At 45.7% G+C, this 26,503-nt stretch overlaps 1 protein-coding gene across 1 annotated transcript in view; it reads right to left on the reverse strand.

Annotated features, from left to right (window-relative positions):
* Positions 1-1,448: 1,448 nt before the first annotated feature.
* LOC122003589 (calcyclin-binding protein-like) overlaps positions 1,449-26,503 on the reverse strand; it is a 46,881-nt gene continuing 21,826 nt past the window's right edge. The window contains exons 4-5 of the mRNA XM_042558682.1: positions 1,803-1,912; positions 1,449-1,714 (exon numbers count right to left, since the gene is read on the reverse strand). Of these exons, the coding sequence (XP_042414616.1) occupies positions 1,808-1,912 (105 nt within the window). The 3' untranslated portion in view covers positions 1,449-1,714; positions 1,803-1,807. The remainder of the gene's footprint in view (positions 1,715-1,802; positions 1,913-26,503) is intronic.

Consider the following 26,503-nt stretch of genomic DNA (forward strand, 5'->3'; position numbering starts at 1 on the left):
CTCTCCCATCACACTCTCTCTCCTTATTTTTTCTCATTACACTTTCTTTCTCTTCATCCTCTCTTATCATATTTTCTCTCTCATCTTATATCTTCTCTCTCATCTTCTATCATCATGCTCTCTCCCATCACACTCTCTTTTCTCATTTTCTCTCATCATACTTTCTCTCTCTTTATTCTTTCCCATCACACTTTCTCTCTCATCATATTTTTCTCTCACATTCAACTTTCTCTCACATCTAATTTTTTCTCTTATTTTCCTTTAACGATAAAAAAAAAATTTTGATTTATTCCGATAGAAAATATTCAACTAACCAAGCATTACTTTTAAGAGTGATATCCATGATCATTCCTATTCTCATTCCACAATACTATGATTCCTATTTCGATTTCTATTCCTAGGAAAGAACCAAATACACCCTAAATTTGCAATAAACTCAACTTTGTATTTAGAATAATAAAATGGAGATGAAAGAAAAGGAAAGAAGGGAGAAGAGGGAAAGGAATGCACGACGACAATGATTACTTTACGATGTGAATGAAAATAAAGCTCTATATATCCTATCCTCTCTCAAATTGGGCGAGTCATCTGTAAATATATATCTCGATCATTGCCATATTGAATTCTCTTCGACACACTATTGATGCATGATTTATGAGGAGTTTTCTCATAATTCGTCTCACTATTTAGTTGCATGGCCCTCACAAACAAGCTATTAAATTCATGATGGGTTGTGCCAAGATCATCAGTTTCGAAATTTAGTCCATCCGCTTGATTAGAAGATGACAATTTTATAACTTTTTTATAATAGAATAAAAGATGAATTTTCAATGGACATATATCTTTAGTCATTTGACGCTTAATTATAAATTAAATTTATAATTTATCTATCTTTGCATAATCTAAAGAGATGAACTGTATGAGATGTTTAAGAAGAAGATAATTTTTTATTTTTTATTTTTTACTTTAAAAAAACACTGGTTCTGAGCAATCCACTACTCAATTAGCGTCGACAGAGTGGCGTTCAAGCCCTGCACTTTCCTTTCACGGCGGCGCCGGCGCCGCTCGTGACAGACAACGACAACTCTGCGACTGTAAATTAATCGAAGACACGCCACGTCCGTCCCTGTGGCTGTTGCTTAATGATTTCGACTACTTCTCATCAGGTAGTGGTCGCTCGCCGAAGCGTGTGGGTTAAAGAATCCGGTAGCTGTCGCCCTTGTGGGGGCGGAGCCGGGCCACAGACAAGGATGCCATCCGCGGAATCCCATTGGTGGGCAGTTGGAATTCTCACGGTACTTGTTTGTCAAACTCAAACGTCCCCTCTGAAGGATAATCAGTCTTTTGGAAGTGGAAGATGGCACGACAAAGAAGGATATGACTGCCACATTATAAAGCTAGCTAGCTAGCTAGCTAGCTAGCTGTTGGGTGTTTCATCTTTTATGCATCCACAAGATGCGTTTGCTCGAAAGGAAAGATAAATTAATAGGTTAACCCACGATTTTATACGATAATACGATTATAAACACATGGCGTACTCACAATCCATTGGAGGGTAATGGAGTAAAGTATAAAGATAAAACCATCATCATTATGGCAAATGATGTCGTGGGTAATTTTTCAATGGATCAGCAGCCGTTTTCCTAGATCTCGCATCCGACCAAGCTTTAGCAATCGTTCGCTTCATCTCATCGTCGCCTTCCTCCTACATGTTCTGAGGATACAGTACAGAACAAAATAACTTTCCAAGTTCCAAACTAAAACAATTCAGAGGGAAGAAGGTAGGATAAGGGATAGATCACCTTCATCAAATCCATAATTCCAGCCATCGGATCTTTGTCTTTGTCAAGATTTGAGAGAAGCTGCAAACCGTAAAGGCCCTCCATGGCCAAAGATTTACTTTTTTGCATCCCTAGGATAGTGTATCATCTTAAGAATTAAATGAAACAAACTCTTCCAAAGCCAGAATGCGTGTACGAGTAGTAACAAGATTGATTTGGAGAAGCAATTTCATTACCAATGAAAAGATTAGTACCTTACATAAACAACGTAGACATACTAAAGAGAATCAACTTGATAAACATTGTGTTTGTGTGAGAATCAAAATGATACGAACCCTACTCATAAGCTCTGATGCAGTGGTAAGGAGCCCATCTGGCACGGGTCAACGGCCACGGTGGAGGTCAAAGTCAAAACGGTCAACATCAGGACTCAGAGGCTCAACCACGTCACCCGAGCGAGAGGGGGCTATATAGGCCGATCGGAGGAACCGCTATCCAGTCGGTCGTCTGGATGAAACAACGTCTGGTCAGCCCGATCGGCAAGAGAGCGGGTCAAGCAGGCCACCTGTCCGACTCGAGGTATGTCGTTGACAGTGAAATGAACCGATATAATAAAACAGGAAAAGACGGATACTTAATAAGGGGAAGAGAAAGCAAAAGAGAATACTCCATCTATTATTGAATGCGGAGAAGTCAAGACAAATATACCTTCTGTCTGCAATTAATATTATTAAACAGATGCATATGAAGGGTCACTAAAATAGGTATAAAAGAGTATGCTAGGTATGAAGAAAAGCAAGGATTCATCTCTGTCCCTAATATTTTCGATTCCTCTTCTTTTGTTTCTAACTTGAGCGTCGGAGGACCAATGCCAGGGATCCCTTCCCTGATTTGGTTTGTTTTGCAGATAGGAGCGAGGTCTTCATCCAGTTAGCGAGGCTGCCACATCCCCGACTTTTCAACTTCACACCTTCAGACATGAACATTTTGGCGCCGTTTGTGGGAACGTAGCCTGCATCCGAACAGAAGATGGAAGACACTGGATGACTCACAACAGTGACGCTGACGCAAGAGGATCTTGACGTACTAATACAGGCTCGAGTAACGAAGATATTGGAACAACAACAACAACAGGCGCTGGTCGACCGACAAAGGCAGGAGCCTGCAGCCTCCGTGGCAGGTCGTCGGGCTGAGCGAGGGGACTGAACGAAATAGCTTTCCATTTGGGACCCGAACAAGAGGCCGATTAGTACCTATGGGGAAGCACCTCATGCGCTGGTCCCCTTACACCGAGCGCCACTATGGACTCCAACAGAAGAGAGGGCCCGAGCAGATAGAGATCGGGGATCTTCCTCGGATGAGACACCCACTCGAGATACAAGGAAAAGGAAGGCACCTAGAGAGGATAATTCACCCGAGCGGGTCAATCAATAGTTTTCGGAGGAGATTCTAAATGACCCTCTGCCGAAACATTTCACTCCACCGACGATCGGGGAATATAATGGAGCGACCGACCCCGATGACCACTTTGCCAAGTTTGATAACGCGGCCACACTTCACCAGTACACGGATGGGGCGAAATGCCGAGCATTCCTCACCACGTTATCTTGATCGGCGTAACGCTGGTTCAAGCAGTTGCCGAGTAACTTGATCCACAGTTTCAAGGACTTCCGAGCGGCCTTCCTGCATCACTTTGCTAGCAGTCGTCGCTATCCGAAGACGAGGATAAATCTATTCTCACTAAAGCAGGGGCCCCGAGAAGCATTAAGGGCCTATATTCAGCACTTCAATCAGGTGGTGATGGACATCCCGATAGTCTCCTCGGACGTGTTGGTGAACGCCTTCACCCAATGGCTCACCGAAGGAGAGTTCCTCCGATCGCTCATTCGGAGACCGCCTACAAAAGAAAGCTAACGAATACATTAATGTGGAAGAAGCCTAGGCGGTAAGAAAGAAGGAGACGCATGCCGAAGCCGTAGGAGTATCTGAACGGCGATAGCCGAACAGCTATCAACCTCCCAAGGGACCCCGATCAGGACGAGCCCTACCACACGAGCCCAGGACACATGCCATGCAGCATGTGACGACCGCTCGTCCAAAGGCTGCAAAAGGTAAGGTGTGGACGCCGATGTTTTGCTCTTTCCACCAGTTGGCGACGCACAACACCCGGGATTACTATGACCTGGCAGCTAGCAGGCCAGCCCCGCGAGGATATCGTCGTCGATCATCGTCAGCTGATTGGCGACAAAGGCGCCGATCAACCGTCTGAAGGGAGGGAGAAAGGACAACGCTCGAACTACGCCACCGTCGGCCTCAACGTGGGAACAATCCAAGTCCCGCCCGATGCTTCGCCGAGCGGAACGAACCGTCAACATGTGAGGAAGAGAATTGGAGTAACGCCGCTCGGGGGGAGATAGGCATGATCGCAGACGGACCGACCGGCGGAGATTCTAATTGAGCAAGGAAGTCGCATGCTCGACGACTCGAGATACATGCTGTTGGCTGCATAAAGGAAAAGGTTGAAGGACCCGAAATCAGCTTCGGCCCCAAAGACTTGAAGGGAATAGAGATCCCTCACGACGATGCATTGATCATCCGAGCGGTAATTGCCAATTATACAATCCATCAAACTTTTGTTGATACAGAGAGCTCGGTGAACATCATATACAAAAAGACATTCGATCAATTGCAAATCGACCGGAGCGAACTGCTGCTGATGACAACCCTGTTCTCCGGTTTCACAGGCAACAAAGTGTTGCCGATCGGTCAGACCAAGCTAGCCATTTCACTTGGCGATGAGCCCTTGAAGAGGACAAGAGCCACAAACTTCATCGTGGTAGACGCACCGTCCGCATACAACGTTATATTAGGCTGACCAACCCTAACCGAGTTCCAAGTAGTGGTGTCTACCTACTGCTAGAAGATTAAGTTTCCGGTGGACGACAAGGTGGGAGAAGTCAAAGGTGATCAATTGGCCGTTCGGCGATGCTACATCGAGATGGTCAGAACAGAAGCAAGGACCGCTCGGAAAAACCCGCGCCTGAAGGTAAACACCATCATTGAGAAGCCCCTTGCGATGGTTTATGAAGAAAAAGAAGAAGTCCAGATTCACTCGAACCGATCGGATGGGACAACCTTCATTGTCGTCGATCTGGATAGCGAGAAAAAGGCGGAGCTGTCCGCCTGCCTCAGGCGAAATCATGACGTGTTCGCGTGGTCGACCCACGAGCTCCTCGAAATCTCGCCGAGCGTCGCCTAACACGAGCTTCATATACGACCGGGCACCCGGCCTGTGAAGCAGAGGAAAAGGGACTTCAGCGTTGAGCAGAACCTGATCATCCGAGCAGAAATAGAGAAATTACCGGAGGTCGACCACATCCGGGAAGTCCAGTTCCCGAGTTGACTTGCTAATGTTGTGCTGGTCTCCAAGTCAGGCAACAAATGGAGGATGTGTATCGACTTCCGCGACTTGAATAAGGTGTGCCCGAAGGATTTCTATCCACTGCCTCGGATAGACCAGATGGTGGACTCTACGATGGGCTGCGAGTTTATCTGCATGCTCGATGCATATCAAGACTACCACCAAGTGTTGCATGCCAAAGAAGATCAAGAAAAAATGAGATTCATCATGACTGATGGAACATTTTGCTATAACGTCATGTCGTTCGAACTAAAGAACGCCAGCGTCACCTACCAAAGGCTCATGAATAAGGTGTTTCGGAAGCAGATCGGCCGTAGCTTGGAGGTATACGTCGACGACATATTAATAAAGTCAGTCTGAGCTGTTGATATGTGTACAGATATCAAAGAGACATGCCGAACCTTGAGGACGTACGGGATGAAGCTAAACCCGAGCAAGTGCCTGTTCGGCGCTAAGAGTGGATGCTTCCTCGGATATATCGTCATTGAACGGGGGTATCGAGGTAAATCTGAGCAAGGTAAAGATGCTGCAAGATATGCTTCCGCCATGCAGCTTAAAGGAGGCCTAACGACTGACTAGGCGAATTACAACATTGTCCAGATTCATATCCAAGTCATCCGACCAGAGTCTACCGTTCTTCAAGGTGTTGCGCTGAGCGACAAAATTTCAATGGGACGCAGAGTGCGACCGGACATTGGAAGAACTCAAGGAGTATCTTAACTCCTTGCCTGTGTTAGCTAAGCCCAGCGCCGGGGAGCCGCTTTGGATCTATTTGTCGCAACCGAGTATGCAGTCGGCTCGCATTAGTCAAGCAGAACAGCTATGAACAGCATCCTGTGTGTTTTTTAAGCCATATATTGAAGGATGTCGAATCCCGCTACACTGGTTTGGAAAAATTAGGTTATGCTTTGGTGTTTGTTGCTCGGAGACTCCGCCCGTACTTCCTCGCTCATCCGATCATCGTTATGGCCAACAGTACCTGGGAAGAGTCCTTCTCAACCCAGAGGCATCCGGGCGGCTAATCAAATGGACAACCGAACTAAGCGAGTTTGATATTCAATATTAACCTCGAACGGCGATCAAAGCGTCAAACCTTTGCTAATTTTGTTACAGAGGTCCAGAGCGCTGAGCCGGCAGGAACTTGGAGAATATATGTCGATGGTTCGTCCACTCGACAAAGCAGCGAGATTGGCATTCTGCTCATTTCACCACGAGAAGACCGGATGCAACTTTCTGTTCGGTTGGATTATCAGACCACTAACAACGAAGCCGAGTATGAAGTCTTGATAGCCGGCTTACAGGCAGCGTGGCATGTCAGAGCCCAACAACTATCAAGGAAGTTCGAGATTAGCAGCTCCCGACTCAAGTTATATGCAGAAGCTTTCGAGAAGCTAAAAACAAAATTTCAAGAGGTCACTATACTGAAGATCCCCTGATCGGACAATTAAACAGCAGATGAACTGGCTAAGTTAGCTAGTTCATTATCACTAGTCGTGATCAGCCAGCCGATCGAACATGTCTCATTGGTGGCGCACATCGACCAGATGGAGGGAGTGGTCTTCTTGAGCGACTGGAGAACGTCGCTGATTGAATTCCTCCGATCAGGTAGCACGCTGGTTGACCGAGAGGCAGCACGACTATTAAAGAAGAGGGTCGGACGGTTCACCTTGGTCGGATATCAACTGTATAAGAATATCTTCTCCAGACCCCTACTCAAGTGTGTTGGACCGGACGCAGAGCACATCCTGCAGGAAGTGCACCAAGGTTCTTGTGGGAGTCATCCGAGCGACCGTTCGCGGGCTTGAAAGATTCTCCTGACCGAATATTTTTGGCCAACTCTCCAAGAGGATCTCGCTCAGACAGTAACCATATGTCTGTCCTGCCAAAGGTATCATAACATCTCGCACCGACCCATCGAGGAGATAAAGACTTCTACGGTGCCTTGCCCGTTCGACCAATGGGGCATGAACATCGTGAGACTATTTCCTATAGCGACCGATCAACGGAGGTTCCTGCTCGTCGCGGTGGACTACTTCTCAAAGTGGATGGAGGCCGAGCCACTAGCAAGGATAAGTGAGTAAATGACCATCAAATTCATCAAGCAAAACATCTTGTGTCGATTCGGCATCCCCCACCGGCTCGTCTCGGATAACGAGAGGCAATTTGGGGGTCGAAGACTCAGGGAGTGGTGTGAAGGCTATGATATCCAGCAGACTTTCACCTTAATAGCCTACCTCTAGAGCAACGGCCAGACGGAATTTATTTGTTAAATGTAATTTGTTCAATTAATTTATATAGTAGATAACATGGTATGTGGTGTCACACACAGAAGATCATGTTGTCGGTTCTTTATAAATTATAAATAGTTGCTCGCGACTAAAATGGAAAGGAACAAACCGTTGAAGTAGTCGTAGTGTAATTAAGTATTAGTTTATCTTAACTAATAAATTACACTGATACACTCCAAGTGTATTGAGTAGGGTCATTTTAGGTAAGTTCTTTTTGTACTGACTTTATAAAAGAACTATACCTTAGTTATTATGGAAGTGTGTGCTCTTAATTCTAATATAATAAAAAACACGTATATTTATTATTTATTCTTTGACTTATCAATGGGTGAGATTTACCTCGATAAATCAATAAACCCGATAAGTTGGAAAATGATATTACTTATAGTGTGTGTTGTTAATTATAGAAGGAAACTGTGTCCTAGTCATCTAGGTTGAGAATGACCCCAAGAGGAGCTCATAACGATTGTCATGTTAAACCCTGTAGGTGGATTTAGTCCGACATGACGATAAGGTTGAGTGGTACTACTCTTGGACTAAGATATTAATTAAGTGAGTTGTCAGTAACTCATTTAATTAGTGGACATTCGATATCTTAAACATAGGGAGACTAACACACTCATAATAAGAAGGAGCCCAAAATGTAATTTGGGATTGGTGCGGTAGTTCGATAATAGTTCTTTAGTGGAATGAATTATTATTGATGAAATTAAGTTATGTGTTCGGGGCGAACACGGGATATTTAATTTCATCGGGAGACCAAAACCAATTCCTCCTCTCGGTCCCTATCGTAGCCTCTTAATTATAGAGTACTATACCCACCTATATCCACCTTCTTACCCATCCTATAGGGGCCGGCCAAGCTAGCTTGGAGTCCAAGCTAGCTTGGAGTCCAAGCTAGGGCCGACCAAAGGCATGGTTCATGGGTTCATGAGGTGACCGACCCTAGCTTGAACCCAAGCTTAGGTGGCCGGCCCTATTAAAATAAAAAGTAATTTTATTTTTTTTAAAATTTTCCTTGTGTGGATTCCGTGGTTCTAAAAGAGAGTTTAAAATTTAAATCTTTCCTTTTAGAGTTTTCTACAAAAGATTTGAAATCTTTCCTTATTTGTAGAACGGTAGATTTTAATTTTGAGAAAAATTTCCTTTTTTAACCATGTTCATGATTTAAAAGAGAATTTAAAAATTAAATATTCTCTTTTATTAGTTTCTACCAAAGATTAAGAAAAGATTTGATATCTTTCCTTATTTGTAGATGAAAAGGAGATTTTAATTTTTAGAGATAACTTTCCTTTTTAGAAATCATCCACATGTTTAAAAGAAATATTTTAATTTATAAAATTTCCTTTTTACAAATCAACATGAAGGGAAAAAAAATTATTGGAGAAATTTTTATAAATTTCCGGAAACAAATTAGGAAGTTTTAATTCTTGTGTGAATTAAATTTTCCTTGATTGGGATTAGAATAGTGGCCGGCTATATGGTTTGAGAAAAGGAAATTGATTTTAAATCAATTAAATTTTCTTTTTCATGGCAAAGGAATTAAGGAAGTTTTTATTAAAATTTCCTTATTTGCCAAGACCAAGGAATATAAAAGAGGGGGTAGAGATGCCTTCATGAGTGATAACCTCTATTCTATTTTTCTCCTCTCTTTTTCTCCTTGGGTGTGGCCGACCCCTCCTCTTTCGCTCTTCCCTTTCTTATGGCCGAAACCTCTTCATTGGTGGAGTTGTTTTGGTAGCCGGATCAAGCAAGGAGAAGGAGAGAAAGGAAGCCTAGTCTCTAGCATCCCTTGGAGCATTGGTGGTGGCCGAACCTATCCATCAAGAATGACTCTTGGTGGCCGAATCCTAGAAGGAAGAAGAAGGTGCTTGGTGATTCTCATCTTGGAAGATCGTTGCCCACACAACGTCCGAGGTTAGAAGAAGAATACGGTAGAAGATCAAGATGTCATTAAAGTTCACAAAGAAAGGTATTACTAGTATTTATTTTCCGCATCATGTTAGTTTATTTTTGTTTGTATGAATTCCAAACACAAGAGGCATTAGATCTAGTTTTTCGAGTTTGTGTTTTCTTTGTTTTCGAATTTGTGATTCGATTGTTCTTTTTGGTTAACCTAGAGTTATTTAAGGAAATTAAATATTAGCTTTCCTTAAAAGACTTTGTCTAAGCGGTGGTGGTTGCTCCCATATCCAAGAATGTCATGTGCCTCGTCATGCAGTCCTGAAAGCCAATTTTGAAAATTAATATTTAATGGAATTAATAACATAGGTGGATTTCAATCAATAGTGTTAAGTTCCGCTTGCGATTCAAATATAAACCATTAAGAATAGATAAGTTAAATTTGAAATCAATGATGTTAAGTTCCGTCTGCGTTTTCTAATTTAACTTCTAAAGAAGACAATAGGTTATTTAAGGAAAGATTCAACACTTGTACAAAAAAATTTTGTACAGTGGAACCAGTACGTTTTCCTAGGACTAACCAACAATTTGTATCAGAGCTAAGGTTTGCCTCTGTGTGTTTAGAATTCAAATAGGTTATGCACATGTCATACATAATTTAGGCAGGATAATAGTAGGATGTGCTAACTTTTTGGTTGCAGGCTCCAACTATTATGGCTTATAGATGTTGTGTATGATTGGACCCTTGAACATGTCAAGGGCATTATTGTGTGTGTGCATGATTGTATGTAACTAATACAGCGGGAGCTGTATTAGCCCTAAGATTTTAGAATTTTATTTTCGATCTAGATTTCATGTACATTCCCTCGTGGAATATAGGATCGACACATGTAAAATTCTATTTTGGTCACGGATCGGATGCTTGCGAGGCATGGTACTTTTGAAGCACCAGAGGCATAGCGGAATAAGAAGCAAGATCGATGCGACATCTCGACCCGATGGCGGTGGCTAAAGATGGCAGCAGCTAGGGTTGGAGCATACTGAAGACAGTGAAGGAAAATGCCATAATAGTTGGAATATTAATTTCTAAATTTATTGCTTTTATTTACTGTGATGTTTATGTGCATGTGATGTATGCTAGCATAGGTTAAAATCATTATTTTTAAATAACTAAGTGAGAGAGGGATTTTAATAAATCTCATGGTCTCCATTACTGGTTTGTAAGTAATGCAACAAGCTTGTGTGTTGGCTCTAAGTGCCTCCCTCCACAACGGATGAGTTTGTTGCGGATCACTAGATCAAACTTCCTTTATAGATAGTTATAGGAAATTATTTAGGAGCGTGTGATCTTCTCTAACTGAAGGGACATAATCCTATTTAATGGACTAAGTATCATATAATGGTATACACTTAGACGCATTCAATAGTATTCTCCCCAACGGAGTCACTGCTATTGTTTTGCGGGACCAAAGCAATACCAACTATTAATTTGTCATAAAGTTAGGTAAAACCCCCCCCCTTTTACAAATGTTTGAATTTGTATACGTCCACACTAACGTGACATACAAAATTTACGGTGTTTGAGGAAATTTTATTTGTCATAAAGTTAGGTTGACAATATAAAAAGGATAATACCTCCTCTTACAAACAATTGAATTTGTATACGTCCACACTAACGTGACATACAAAATTCATAGTGTTTGAGGAAATTCAAGGTTGACAAGATAATTAATGGGTAAGACCCTCCTCTTACGAATGTTGAATTTGTATACATCCACATTAACGTGGCATGCATAATTCTCGATATTTGAGGTGTTGGTGAATTTAAATAATATTATTTGAGGAATCAATATTATTTTAAATTCAAAGTTTTGACCAAATATTTGATCAAACACAAACCAACTATTAATTTTATTCGTCATAAAGTAAGGTTGACGAGATAATAAAATTAATGTATAAAATCTCCTCTTTGATTTTGTATATGTCCACACTATCGTGGTTGATCCTGTCCGAACCAGAAGTCAACAGACGCTGGGCATGTGGCGCTCTTCGGCTCGCTGATGTAGATCTCCCACTGGTGGCGCGATGCTCCGGCTAACCTGCACAGAAGTCGAGCCGGGAAGGGGCTCCCGGCGGCGACCCTCCGACGCTCAAGTCAGATAAGCTACGATGAACAAAGTGGCTTCCAAAGTCTTTCCATCTACGTACCTCCCCGGCGAAACCTGAGGTTCTTTATATAGAGCTTGTGAAGGGTTTGGGCACGCGTACCTAGGTACATACGTGTCCTCTGTCCTTTCCCAGGTATGCGGCTGTCAGAAAGCTTACCTGACCCATATCGCTATAGTCAGAGCATGCCCTCGATGGGACAGCAGAATCCCCTGTCATAAGATTTGGAGCATGGCACACACGTGAAACCTACCGGTTGTCAGAGAAGAAATCCTCGGGTCTTTTCCCTTGTTCCAAACTTGTCGTCCGAGTGGACATCTCCCTCAACATCCGACCGGACATCCTCAGTGGTTTACTTGTGCTTTGTGGAGACTAATAAACAGGGGTGCTTTATGACTGTGGTCGGTCAAAAGGTCAGCTCGGTCCATGACCTTTTTAACTGAGCGTCGGAACCCCGATTTGACAAGGTGCCTTCCAACCATAAGTGCGAGCCGGCCAGACCCATCCGGGCATCCGATTCCATCGGCCCGACCGGCAATCCGGTCGGACCGGCCGTCTATGGTCGTCCGTCCGATCGGACCACACTCCTCCCGGATGGGCGGCTACTCCGGTGACTTCCACTTGGCGTTGACATTGCAAGAGGGGGGGACCCGCTCTTACCACCGGATCACTTGCCTCCCCTTCAAGTCTAGTCGAAGGAGGCAAATAGTCCGACTGACTGGACTGTGAGTCTAGCCGAACGGCTCCTCCATGCTAATACTCTCCGCTCGGTCAGCCGCGGAAATATCCTTGAATGAATCAACGATGGCCTTCACCGGATCTCCTCGCGTTCTGCGCCAATCTTCGACATCAAGGTCGATCATACCTTCATTAAATGCTCTGAATGATTGACTGCCACGTGGAGCAATGCCACCAGAGTACGGAGGCGGTTGCATGATATTTTGATGTGATCGAAGCAATTCGAAATAAACGGCTAGATGTATGCTTTGATTCCCGTGACCTGGATCCGACGGTGGAGGCCGCCCGACCCTCACCCTAAAAACTCTTCGTTTCCTTCTCACCTTCACACGCCCCCATTACCTCTACTGCTGCTCTCTGCGCTTTGGAGCTCCGGCGATCTTGTTGCTGCCCCCTGACGCTCTCCGACGCCTTTCCCCGATCCATCTCCCCTCAGTAAGGTTTTAGGTCTTTCCTCCTTCCTTTCCGGTATCTAATTCGCCTTTCTTCCCCTAGCTCCAGTCTTTGAAATTCCCTTTCTTCGTCTTTGGAACTTCCTTTTTTAATTTCTCCTATCCGGGTCATGGCCAGTTCCTCTCATCCCGAAGAACAATCCTTAGGCCCATGGTATACTACCATGCGATCCCGTTTCGAACAACGGGATTTTGATATTCTGGCTGACAATTTCGAAATCCCCGAGGATATCGAAGTTCGTCTAGCTGGTCCCGCCGCTCAGCCACACAGACCGCCGCGCAGTGGTTTCTGTGTCTTTCGCGACCAATTCACCGCCGGTCTGCAGTTCCCCGTGCATCCCTTTATAGCAGACGTCTGTAATTATTTTGGCGTGCCGCTCGGAAGTTTAGTACCAAATACCTTCCGTCTCCTTTGCGGCGTTGTCGTTTTGTTTAAGATTCACAACATTCCCCTCCGACCGGAGGTCTTCTTTTATTTCTATTACCCTAAGCAAGCCGAGCCGGGCACCTTTATGTTCCAAGCTCGGCCCGGTCTGGTCTTCTTCAATAAACTACCCACTTCCAATAAACATTGGAAGGACTATTATTTCTACATTCGCATGCCCGGTCAACCCAACTTTCCGACCCAGTGGCAGGTCAGTCTACCTCCTACTCCCGAGTTGAAGAAATTCAAGACCCGACCGGATTATCTTCACGCCGCAAATGTACTAGCCGGTCTGCGGCTTGACATCAACAAACTTCTTCACGAGGGAGTGATGTACATTTTTGGGCTGAGTCCTATACGGACCCCACTTCCGACCGGCTTCGGTAAGAATTTTGCTTGGGCGCTTGCTTTAATTGCTAACTGATTTCTTCTTCTTTTCATGCAGCTGACATCGTCATGGACTCGGTGATGGCCGGCGTTTTGAAGAGAAAGGCAGCGGCGCTGGAGGCCGCCGCGGCAAAGGAAATGGAGGCGCTGGGTATTCAGCCGGTCGGTTCTCACGAAGGAGAGAGCGGCACCCAGGCTGAATCGGCCGCTCCGGCCTCTCAACAGCAGGTAGCCAGCGGAGCTACCCCCTCCAGGGAACCAACGGCCCCAGAGGAAGGGTCCGTTCGGGAGGAGGAACAGCCACTGCAAAAGAGGCGCCGGGTGGAGACTCCGCTGCGCTCGGCTACCTCCGCGGTCCAACCCTCCGACCGGGCCGCCGTGGCTGCTAAAGGCAAGGCGCCTGTGCTCGAGACCATCTCGTCCGACCGGACGCCTTATGACTGGGACGAACTGACTACTCCGGTCGAGGTCACTCCGGTCGACACTCTCCCCCCTGCTCGCCGTTCAGTCCAATACTCGACCATCCATTCGCGATTTTCTGCGCCAGCTTCTGATCCCGGTCGGGCTATCCCTGGTCACGGCCGCACGATACGAGTTACTCTTCATCTTCCAACTGAAGAGTTGCTACCAGAAGCCCTTGCCGAGATGTGGGCCGACGCTCGGGCGCGGTAGCACCGATCCCTCCAGAACCTAGCCAACAGTCACATGCAAGCGGCTACGGGGGTAAGTTTGTTGTTTTTTGAAGTTTTGCCTGAATATTTCCGCTCGGCTTTTAACAACTGCGCCTTGCTTCAGAGATTGGTGGAAGAGATAGCAGTTGCCAGCCGCCTGGCTATGGCGGACGAGGAGATAAGGCAACTGCGGGCGGCGGGCGGCGGGCGGTCCGAGCGGCTCCCAAGGCCCTTCCTACTCCGAGCTGCAAAAAGAACTAAAGAAAGCTCAAACTCTGCTGGCTGCTGAGCAGAAGAAAACAGCTGACCAGGCCCACGCCCTAGCCGAGTCCGAGCGACAAGTCAAGTCGCTTGACACAAAGATAACTCTGGCCACCACTCGGAAGAACACAGCCATCTCCGATCTGGAGAAGAAAAACGTGGAGGCCCGGGGCCTGGAGTTGAAGATAAAGGAGCTGACGGAGCAGCTCGACCGGGAGAAGGCAGGCCGCTCGGCCGATGCGGAGAAGATTGAAAGTCTGAATGAGGCCCTCACAAGCTCCCAGGCGACCTTCAAAGAATACCAGGATGCTGAGCCGAGCCGAGTCGCCGCTCTCCGACAAAGCCACATCCGATCGCCCGAGTTCTCGGAGAAAATTTGCGAGCGGATGTACTCGGCTTTCGACTTGGCCATTAAGGCCACTATGACCTACCTGAAGTCGAAGGGCCTTCTTCCGGATTCCACCAATATTCCGGCCGGCGATCAGGTGGAGCTCCTTAACAACATTCCGAGGGACCTCTACGACTACATCGAGTAATTCTTGTAATATCGCCGTTCGGACGAACATGAACCTTTTTGTACTTAGGCCACTCGGCCTAAGGTTTTAATTTTAATGAAATGCTTTCCTTTCGTGTACTCTATCTTTTTGCACTGCCCCCTTGCTAATACTTGTGCTGTCCGCTCGTCTGCTATCACACCTTTAGCATCCGAGGTGCATTCTTGCAAGTGTTTTCCCCAGCCCTTCCATTCGGCCGCATATCATTCTGTGTTGTAAGAATCGCTCGTCATAAGCCGATCAGAACCTATATACCTTGAGCCTGAGCGGAACTTAGCGTCGGTCTCTCGATATTTAACGTCGGAGCTCGACGGCATGGATATTTATAGCCGGACGGACGGCGCGGCTCTCGATCTTTAACGACAGAGCTCGTCGGTTCGTCCGCTCGGATTATTTATAGACGCCGGTTCGTCTCTCGATCTTTAACGACGGAGCTCGTCGGCGCGGATATTTATAGCCGGACGGCGCGGCTCTCGATCTTTAACGACGGAGCTCGCCGGTTCGTCCGCTCGCATTATTTATGACGGCGCGTCCCTCGATCTTTAACGACGGAGCTCGTCGGCGCGGATATTTATAGGCGCGGCTCTCGATCTTTAACGACGGAGCTCGGTTCGTCCGCCGATTATTTATAGACGCCCTGCCTCGATCTTTAACGACGGAGCTCGCCGGATATTTATAGCCGAAGCGGCTCTCGATCTTTAACGACGGAGCTCGCCGGTCCGCTCGGATTATTTATAGACGCCTGCCTCGATCTTTAACGACGGTGCTCGCCGATATTTAGCCGGACGGCATGGCTCTACGGTTTAACGTCTGGGCTAGACGGCCTTGAAGGCTAACTCCTTGCCAGGTCGAGCGACCTTGGCTTTCCTTTCCGCAGAGAATACTCAAAGTGCTTTCATCTTTCTACTTCCTGCATCGCAAGTACATAGGCGACCAAAAAGTATATAAACTTATATTTAGCGCACCTTTCACCCGACTTGGAGAACGTACGCTTAGCCGAACGGCTCAGGATCTGCTTCATCGAGTACTTTGGCTCGGATAATTTCCCTCCGTCCAGACGGTACGGGGCCTTCGATACTCGCACGCTTGATTCGACCCTTTTACCTCCGGCCGAACGGCGAGGGGTCTTCGTTACTTGATGACGATGCCTTATATTCGTTCTTTTGACTTTTCATTTCTGCATTTCAAGTATTCAGTCGAAAAATGTACACAGGATGATTTACATAGGCACACCTTTCACCCTGCCCGGTAAGGCTGGAGGTGGTTCGCGCTCCACGGCCTATCTAGCTGCCGACCGTCCTCATCCTCAAGATAATACGCTCGAGCCAATGATTTTGGATTTGGCAAGGCCACACGGCCGGTCATCACCACACGACCACATCATGTTCCTTCTCAGGCAAGGCGACATGATCGGTCAGGGCCACACGACCTAGTTTTGCTAGAAGCTCTAGACTCCCTTCCAGCTCTGCTTGGCTCCAAGTCATGTTCTATCAATTGAAACAAGTTTAGAATAGATTTCTGAACTGAGCAGTATATAACATGTAAGAATGTCAAATTTAGCTATGAAAAGGTGTAACGCCTGCCTTACAATGTAAGGGAGTTGGCCGGGGCCTTAAACCCGGTGAGAGAATCCGGACCTTAGTGAGTGAAGCTAGGTGCTGGAATTCCCGGTGAGTGACGCTTGGCCTTGGTGAGTGACGCCACGGACGTGAAGTGTTGCTCGATCACGCCGTAGCTTTTGCACCAATCTTCCAAGACCTTCCCTGTGAATTGCCGCCCATTGCCGGAAACCAATCGGCGAGGGATACCGAACCCATAGATGATGTGTTGCCATATGAATTTTTTGACCATCCGTTCGGTGATCCTGGCTAGTGGCTCGGCTTCTACCCATTTGGAGAAATAATCGACCGCCACCAAAAAATTTCCTCTGCCGGTCGCCATTGGAAAGGGACCCACAATATCCATTCCCCATTGATCGAACGGACATGAAACGGTTGATGCTTTCATCACCTCCGCCGGTCGGTGAGAGAAGTTGTGATACTTCCGGCATGAAAGGCACATAGAGACGGTCCGGCGGCTCCATTTGTAAGGTCGGCCAAAAGTATCCCGCCAGCGAATCTTCTTGGCTAGTGATCGTCCGCCGAATGTCCTCCACACGATCCTTGATGTACTTCTTTGAGAATGTAAGCCGAGTCTTCCGAGCTCACGCACTTCAATAGTGGACGTGAGAAAGCCTTTTTGTAGAGCTGATCACCGATGAGTGTGAACCGACCGGCCCTCCTCCTGAGCAGCTGGGCTTCATCCCGATCGGCCGGTGTGGCTCCCGAGCGGAGGAACTCTATGATGGGTGTCCTCCAGTCGCTTGGAAACGTGAGGCTTTCCATCCGGTCGACGTGCGCTACCAGCAATACTTTTTCAATTGGTTGCTGAATGGTGACCGACACTATAGAACTTGCTAGCTTGGCCAAGTCATCGGCTACCTGGTTCTCCGTTCGGGGAATCTTTCGAATAAGGACCTCTCGGAAAGTAGCTTTGAGTTTTTCAAAGGCTTCAGCGTAGAGCTTAAGCCGGACGCTGTTGATTTCAAAGGTGCCAGAAAGTTGCTGAGCGGCCAACTGTGAATCCGAATAGAGTGTCACCCGACCGGCTCCTACATGCCGTGCTGCCTGCAATCCGGCTATGAGGGCCTCATACTCTGCTTCATTGTTGGTGGCTTTGTAATCTAGTCGGACGGATAGGTGCATCTTTTCTTCTTGAGGTGAGAGTAGCAATATTCCGATCCCACTTCCGAGCCGAGTGGAAGACCCATCCACATATATTCTCCACAGAGCTTCCGGCTCGGCCTGCACTTCGGTCACAAAATCGCCAAGGATTGCGCTTTGATCGCCGAGCGGGGCTGATATTGGATGTCAAATTCACTTAGTTCAGTCGTCCACTTGATGAGTCGTCCGGCGCTTCGGATTCAACAACACTCTTCTTAGTGGACTGTTCGTCCGGACGATGATGGTGTGAGCCAAGAAATATACGACGGCGCCGAGCGGCTAGAACCAAAGCAAAGGCCAACTTCTCGACCGGTGTAACGAGATTCACATCTTTCAAAATGTGGCTTAGAAAATACACGCCTCTTGCCTCACCAACACTAACTTGACTACGTGCTCATTGGATGACAAATACATCTACAAAGGTTTGCATGCTTGGTAAGTATAGGTAGGGCGAACAAATAATTTTTTAACTCTTCAAAAGCTTTGTCGCAGTCATCATCCCACTAAAATTTGGTCGCTCGATGGAGAATCTTGAAAAAAGGCAAATTTCGATCGACCGATTGGGAGATGAAGCGAGACAAGGCTGTGATCCGACAGGTTGGTCATTGCGCCTCCTTCAGATTGTGCGAGGGAGCCATGTCTTGGAGGGCTTGCACTTTGCTCGGGTTAGCTTCTATCCCTCATTCGGTCACAATATATCCAGGAACCACCCGCTTTTTGTTCCGAACAAACATTTATTGGGGTTGAGCTTTAGTTCGTATTGCCTTAAAGTCTGGCAGGTTTCTTCCATATCGGTGCACAGGTTGATATCTGTCCTCATCAGGTCACCGGTGCAGTGTAGTGGCGAGATAACATTATAACAGTAAGTGCCTTCAATGGTTGTACAACTAAGCTTGTCCTGGTCGTCCTTGGTGAGCGGTACTTAATGGTATCCCTGATAAGCGTCCAACATGCAAATTAACTGACAGCCAGAAGTTGAATCTACTATTTGGTCAATTCTCAGCCAGGGGTAGTAATCCTTGGGGCATGCTTTGTTGAGGTCCCGAAAGTCGATGCAGATCCTCCATTTGTTTTCCGCCTTGGACACCAGGACCACGTTGGCTAACCAGCTCCGGAACTGCACTTCTCGGATGTAGCCGACCTCCAATAGCTTGTCTACTTCTGTATGGATGATCTTATTCTGGTCTGCCCCAAAATCTCTCTTTCTCTGCTTGACCGACCGGGCTTCAGGGAAGACATGAAGTACATGCTCCATGACCGTGGGAGAGACGCTTGTGATCTCCTTGGGTTCCCAAGTGAAAACATCATTGTTACGCGTTAAACATGCAACAAGCTCTTCTTTAAGTCCCAGAGGTAGGTCAACAGCTACTTGGTTAGTGGCTTCTAGTCGGCTTGGTTGAATTTATACCTCTTCCTTCTTTTTATAGACTAGGGCAGGTGGTGCTTCCCAGATGGTGTTAACTTCCATCCATTGCATCTTCCGAGCGAACTGGCTTCAGTTTTCATTATATCAACATGGCACTTGCGTGCCACTGGTTGATCTCCTTTGACTTCCCCGACTTTATCATCTACGGAGAATTTTATTTTATGGTAGAAGGCTGAGACTACTGCCCGAAATTCATTTAGGGTCCGTTGACCCAAAATGACATTGTAGGTTGGTGCGTCTACGACTATGAAGGTCGATCAACGTATCCTCATTAGGGGCTTCTCCCCTAAGGATATGACTAACTTTATTTGGCCGAGCGGCTGGACCTCATTGCCTATGAACCTATACAAAGGAGTCACCATGGGTTGAAGTTCGCTCGGGTCTATTTCCAGCTACTCAAATGCTTATTTGAAGATGATTTTGACTGAGCTGCCGGTGTCAACAAAAGTATAGTAAATGTTATAATTGTCTATAACAACTTTAATTATTAAACATCATCATGGGGTATTTCCACCTCTCCAAATCTTTAGGCCCGAAGTTGATTTCAGGCCCGGCTACTTACTCTGTACTATAGCCGATCGCGTGGATTTTCAATCGGCAAGCATGTGATTTTCTTGTTTAGTTGAAGTCTCAATCGGTGGGTCCCTTGGCTATCATGCTGATATTGTCCCAGGTGGCATTATTGCGATTCTCTTTTGCCTTGTCAGGGGCTCTTGTTGAACTCGAGTCGGAGTCGGTGCCCAGTATAGTGGTGGTGGGGGTGTTCTGCGGCGTCTTGGCCTGGGCCTACGGGTCCTTTGTCTCCCCGTCGATGGAGACCGCTGCTCGCTTCTTTCTCGAACGGATCGCCAATAAGGAAGACTTTACAACCGTGTTGTGCGTATCCGTCTGGTGGAAGGAGCGTAACATAGGGGTCCACCTCTTCTTTGGCTTGGAGCGGCGCCCACTTCTTGTACGTGCGATGTGGGGATCGAATTGCTTCGTCCTCGGTCCTCCGGGTGGTCACGAGCGGGTCGTTTCCGCCGATGAACAGTGCACGCCGTTGGAGTTTTTCCGAGCGGCTTGCGCTTCTTCCACGTTTATGTATTCGCTGTCTGCGCAAAGATGTGATCATAATCTCGGCGGCTGACGAGCGACCTAAGAAGTCCCCATCCACAAGGCCTTGTGTGAAGGCATTCATCATCGCCTCCGATGTGGCCGTTGGGATATCCATCGCCACTTGGTTGAATCACCGGATGTAAGCTCGGCGATTCTCTCGCCTTGCTTGATGGCAAACAAGTCGACACTTGTCTTCCGATAACGCCGATGCTGGCGAAGTGGTGGAGGCCGCTCGGAAGTCCTTGAAGCTAGTGATGGATCCGTCCAGCAACCTCCGAAACCACCGTTGAGCCGATCCCAGAGAGTGGTAAGAAAGACTCGGCACTTTACTCAATCAGATCTCGATGGAGCGTGGCTGTGTTATCGAACTTACCCTGATGATCATCCGGTCCGTTGTTCCGTTGTACTCGCCGATCGCCAGACACGTAGTGCTTGAGAAGAGGGTCTCGTAGAATAGCCTCCGAAAATTGGCGATTGATCCGCTCGGGAGATGAGTCCGCGGGAGCTTTCCTTTTCTGTCATCCCGCCCTATCTCTTCGAGCTGGTACTGCTTCAGGGGTGCGAAACAAAGCTCGATGGAATGCGACGGTGGCTGGAGGTGCTTCCGCTCGGCCACCTGACGCAGATGTTGCTTGTTGCTCAGGCCGCTCGGCTGCTGCTTTCTGTTTTTGTTCCACAAGTTTGGCGGCCCTTATCTCGACCAGAGCTTCGAGTTCTTCCGTCGAAAGCGCCACCGTGTGTTGTCGTCCAGCCTCATCCATTGTTTCCAGTCGGATGCAGGAGCGTTCCCACAGACGGCGCCAAATTGATCCTGTCCGAACCAGAAGTCAACAGACGCTGGGCATGTGGCGCTCTTCGGCTCGCTGATGTAGATCTCCCACTGGTGGCGCGATGCTCCGGCTAACCTGCACAGAAGTCGAGCCGGGAAGGGGTTCCCGGCGGCGACCCTCCGACGCTCAAGTCAGATAAGCTACGATGAACAAAGTGGCTTCCAAAGTCTCTCCATCTACATACCTCCCCGGCGAAACCTGAGGTTCTTTATATAGAGCTTGTGAAGGGTTTGGGCACGCGTACCTAGGTGCATACGTGTCCTCTGTCCTTTCCCAGGTATGTGGCTGTCAGAAAGCTTACCTGACCCATATCGCTATAGTCAGAGCATGCCCTCGATGGGACAGCAGAATCCCCTGTCACAAGATTTGGAGCATGACACACACGTGAAACCTACCGGTTGTCAGAGAAGAAATCCTCGGGTCTTTTCCCTTGTTCCAAACTTGTCGTCCGAGTGGACATCTCCCTCAACATCCGACCGGACATCCGCAGTGGTTTACTTGTGCTTTGTGGAGACTAATAAACAGGGGTGCTTTATGACTGTGGTCGGTCAAAAGGTCAGCTCGGTCCATGACCTTTTTAACTGAGCGTCGGAACCCCGATTTGACAGGGTGCCTTCCAACCATAAGTGCGAGCCGGCCAGACCCATCCGGGCATCCGATTCCATCGGCCCGGCCGGCAATCCGGTCGGACCGGCCGTCTATGGTCGTCCGTCCGGTCGGACCACACTCCTCCCGGATGGGCGGCTACTCCGATGACTTCCACTTGGCGTTGACATTGCAAGAGGGGGGGCCCGCTCTTACCACCGGATCAGTGGTATACAAAATTCACAGGGAATTTTAAGGAGTTGATCTTGACCAAATATTTTTGTGATTCTTAGGTTTTCAAATGTTAGTTAATCCCCTAGTTGTTATACTATAGAAAAGACTTAGTAGTCTCAATTATATTGATTGGAAATAGAACTTGGACATTAAGGTAGACTGTCTTTTTAGAACTAAGAACAATATAGGTGTATTTAATTCATTAGTTGAAACATGTTTAGTGGTGTTATCTACCAAAACTTGGTGTAGATACAAATGTCATTAATCATGTCTGCAATTCATTGCAGGGTTCCAGGAAACCCGACAACTATATGAAAAGAAAAACTCCGACTACATGGGTACTACTACAAAAGTAACAGCTGTTGTAGTGGAAGATGTTTATTCTCTAACAGGAATATAATATGAATTTTCAGAAATTATTTTTACGTACTAAGTTTAGAATGAACCTAATTACGGTTTCTAAACTATTAAAGAATAGATATTCTGTCTATATTGGTAACAAACTTGTTATCAAGAAAAATAGGAAAGTTATCTGTTCTGGTACATTGGTTGACAATTTATAATAACTCTCACGATGCAATAAATGGAAATTAATAACACATCTTCTAAATAAGAGAAAGTAACATTCGGAGATGAACCAATCATATTTTTGACATCTAAGGCTAGGTTATATTAACTTGAGTAGAATTCAAAGGATAATAACCAATGAACTCTTGGGTTCATTGGTAGTGGAAATCTTTCCAACCTGCGAGTCTTACTTGGAAAGAAAAATAACCAAGAAGTTTTTAAGTCTAAGGGGTACGTTGGTTGACAATTTATAATAACTCTCACGATGCAATAAATGGAAATTAATAACACATCTTCTAAATAAGAGAAAGTAACCTTCGGAGATGAACCAATCATATTTTTGACATCTAAGGCTAGATTATATTAACTTGAGTAGAATTCAAAGGATAATAACCAATGAACTCTTGGGTTCATTGGTAGTGGAAATCTTTCGAACCTGCGAGTCTTACTTGGAAAGAAAAATAGCCAAGAAGTTTTTAAGTCTAAGGAGTATAGAACTAAAAATATGATGGAATTGGTTCATTCTGATTTGTGAACACCTTAGACTATCCAAGCAAGAGGTTGTTTCGAATATTTCGTCTCTTTTATAGACGACTATTTGAGATAAGGATACATTTACTTGACGCACCACAAGTCTAAGTGCTTTGATTATGTAACGCCCGAAAATTCTCGAATTTGCATTAGAATTATTCTATGATTTTTCTGGAATTTGTAGATATTTTTCCGGAATTTTTCCGAGTAGCGGAAACAACAAAAATAATTAGAACCGCAAAATAGCTTAGGCGGGAATCGAACCCGGGACCTCTCGGGTCCGCTAAACCTTTAGTTAGCCTTAGTAACCGGTGAACCCAGCAGGGCCGTGCTGAAAGAATGAGGAACCAATTATATTTATATTGGAGTTGGGTTCAATAATCCACTTCATATAAATAGGAAACTTAAAGAGGGTTTGGTTTATTTTATTTTGGTTCGGCACATCCTTCTCCACCGAAACCCTCTCACGCCACCTCTCCCGTTTCCTCCTCCTTCTTTCGGCGCCACACCAAGGAAGACCTAGGGTTCTTTCTCTAGGGCCCCAAGGACACTTTCCGGCGACGATTTCAACACGAAAGAGGTTCTTCTCCGCGAGAGGAACGCAAAGACGTGAGCGGATCGTCGAGAAGGTCATCTCCACCGGAATTCTAGCGAATAGAATCGTAAAAAATTACGAACAAGAGGTAAGAAACCCCTCACCTGCAGTATAATAGCTACCGTTTGATTTTCTGTGCATTAGTTTAGTTATATGCGTATGTTTTCGACACATAGGGTGTATTTAACCTTCCTCGCGGGTCTAGGGATTTAGTGAGTACCTTTAGATGGGTCGGACACGTCTTTTCTCCTTCAGTTGGAAGTTTAGATGTTGTTGGGTGCCTAAAGGTAGTCTCCCTAATAGAGAGGGGAGTTAAAGCACACTAGGTATTCGATTAAATAACCAGCTTAGACAAGAATGCAACTTAGGCATTTTTATGAGCACAGTTGAATGCATTAGAAGCATCTGAATTAGTAAATCAGCTTAGTCTAGTTTATATGGGACTATGGTCCAATGGGTAGGCTCTCACAGTCGCCTCTAGGTTCAGACAACCTAGCTCTAGGTTCAGATAACCTAGAAACAGCAATTTAGAACAGTTTAGCTATACTCAGTATTTTACTTTTCAGTTGGCACTGTACTGGATTAGATATCCATTGGGCTGGGCTCCCATAGTCAGTCCCTAGGTTTAGATAACCTAGTAGCTCTACTAAATTCGGGACTTGCAACCCCGGGTCTAGTTAGAGATGCGCGCATAGCACGTACAGTTGTCGGGCCCAACAGCAGCATGTTTAGTATTTTCACTTATTATATGTATATGGTTTTCAACCCTTCACAAATTAGTTCGTGATTTCAGTACAGTTCTGGCAGTAGCTCAGCATTAGCGTAGCTCAGTTCTTAGTATCAGCTTAGTTTTTCCCTGTGAGTATGCATGATGACTTTATGTTCAGCTTTATATATGCCATGATTGTATGCTTATATGTCATGCCATGCTTAGTTATTCAGTATGTCCAGCATATGTTTTAAACAGCATGATTTAAAATCATAATTGCATCGTTGCATGTTTTTGTGAGGTAGATGGTTTCTTACTAAGCTTTAAGCTTACAGATTCTACTTTTCCTTATACTGCAGATAAAGGTAAAGAAAAGTTGGATTAACAGAGGGAGCTGGAGGACAATGCAAAGATGGTGTGTGTGGCAGGAACTGGAATCAAAGATCTTTAGGGGACCTCAACATTCTCGCTTAGAAATATGAACTTTTAGTATTTTGCTTTTTATGCATTTTAAGTTGTTCAATGCTAGAAATTAAAGAACCATGCACTATAACAAGTTAGATTGCTAGTCCTATGTTATTGGAATGTTTATCATGCATTAGATGGTTGTAGTGTGAGGTTTTGGCACGAACCAGTGCTGAAATCAGAGTTTCAGTGCGAAATCAGAAACCCCAATCGATCGGTGGATCGATTGGAGGGTCCCAATCGATCAGCTGATCGATCGGGCAAGTTGCTCTGCGAACAGGAGGTTTCTGGATCGATCGTCCGATCGATCCAGCAATTTCTGTCGCGAACAGAAGGTTTGGGAATCGATCACTGGATCGATTGGTCAGTCTGGATCGATCAACCGATCGATCCAGCGTACAGTAGTCGGCTGAATCGATCCCTGGATCGATCCAACGTTCCAATCGATCAACGGATCGATTGGGAGGTCTGATAACAGCCGGGAAACATATATTTCAGTTCTTTGACCATAGGGGATGTAGTATATGTTAGGTATACCTTAGATTACATCCACCAGTATATGTAGAACTAAGAATAGTTATCAGTTAGCGGCTAAAACTCAAATTAGATCAGTTTTCCGCACAGTTAGTTCAGCATAACTGTAGCGATCGGCCTTACAGTCTAGTAGTAGAAGGCGGGTCGTTACAGATTAGTTTAGAGAGTACTAGGCTGATGTGGAATAACATCAAAGTAAAAGTATCAATACACTACGGTGAAATCGTAGTAACAAATATCTCTTAGGAGAGTTTAGGAGTCACTTATCAGAAGTCGGGATTCAATCCCAACTAACTGCACCTGGTCCACCCCAACAGAATGATGTAGTAGAAATAAAATATAAAGCTCTTATGGAATAATTAGATCGATGATGAGTTATTCAGAAAATTAACAAATTCGTTTTAAAGATATACATTGGAAACGGAAGTGAGCATAGTACCGTCTAAGTCAGAACTCTCTACTCCCATTGAATTGCAGAATGGGCGTAAGCCTAGTCTGAAGCATATTCGGATTTGAGTGGTCTAGCACACAAGAGACACTGATAAATTGGACATGAGTTCACTTGTTTATGAGTTATCCTAGAAAAATGATAAGAGATTTATAGTCCTTAAAATCGGAAGGTCATTGTTGGCACCAATGCCCGATTTTAGAAAAGGACTATACTATGGACCACAAGTCCATGAGTAAAAATTGTTCTTAAGGAAATTAAAGGACACGTCTAATCTAATACCAATTGTACAAGATGAAATATCACAAGAAATCGCAACACGTATCACAAATGATACACAATTACAGAAAGTGTCTCGTCGTAGTGGGAGGGTTGTTAGGCAACCTAAAAGATTCATGTTTTGGGAGAGTCTTTGGACTTGATCCCTGGTGGACATGAACCTGATCCCCGGACATATGACGAAGCATTCCAAGATAAAGATGCAATATCTTTGCAAAGAGCAATAAATACAGAATTAGAATATATGTATTCTAATAGAGTCTGAGAGCTTATAAAATCACCAAATGGTGTAAAAGTCATTGGGTGAAAATAAGTCTACAATAGGAAAAGAGGGATAGACAGGAAGGTAGAAACTTTCAAAGCAGAGCTTGTTGAAAAAGAAACTTTTTTACCGG

Source organism: Zingiber officinale, chromosome 7B (genome assembly GCF_018446385.1).
Source record: "Zingiber officinale cultivar Zhangliang chromosome 7B, Zo_v1.1, whole genome shotgun sequence".
NCBI lineage: Eukaryota > Viridiplantae > Streptophyta > Magnoliopsida > Zingiberales > Zingiberaceae > Zingiber > Zingiber officinale.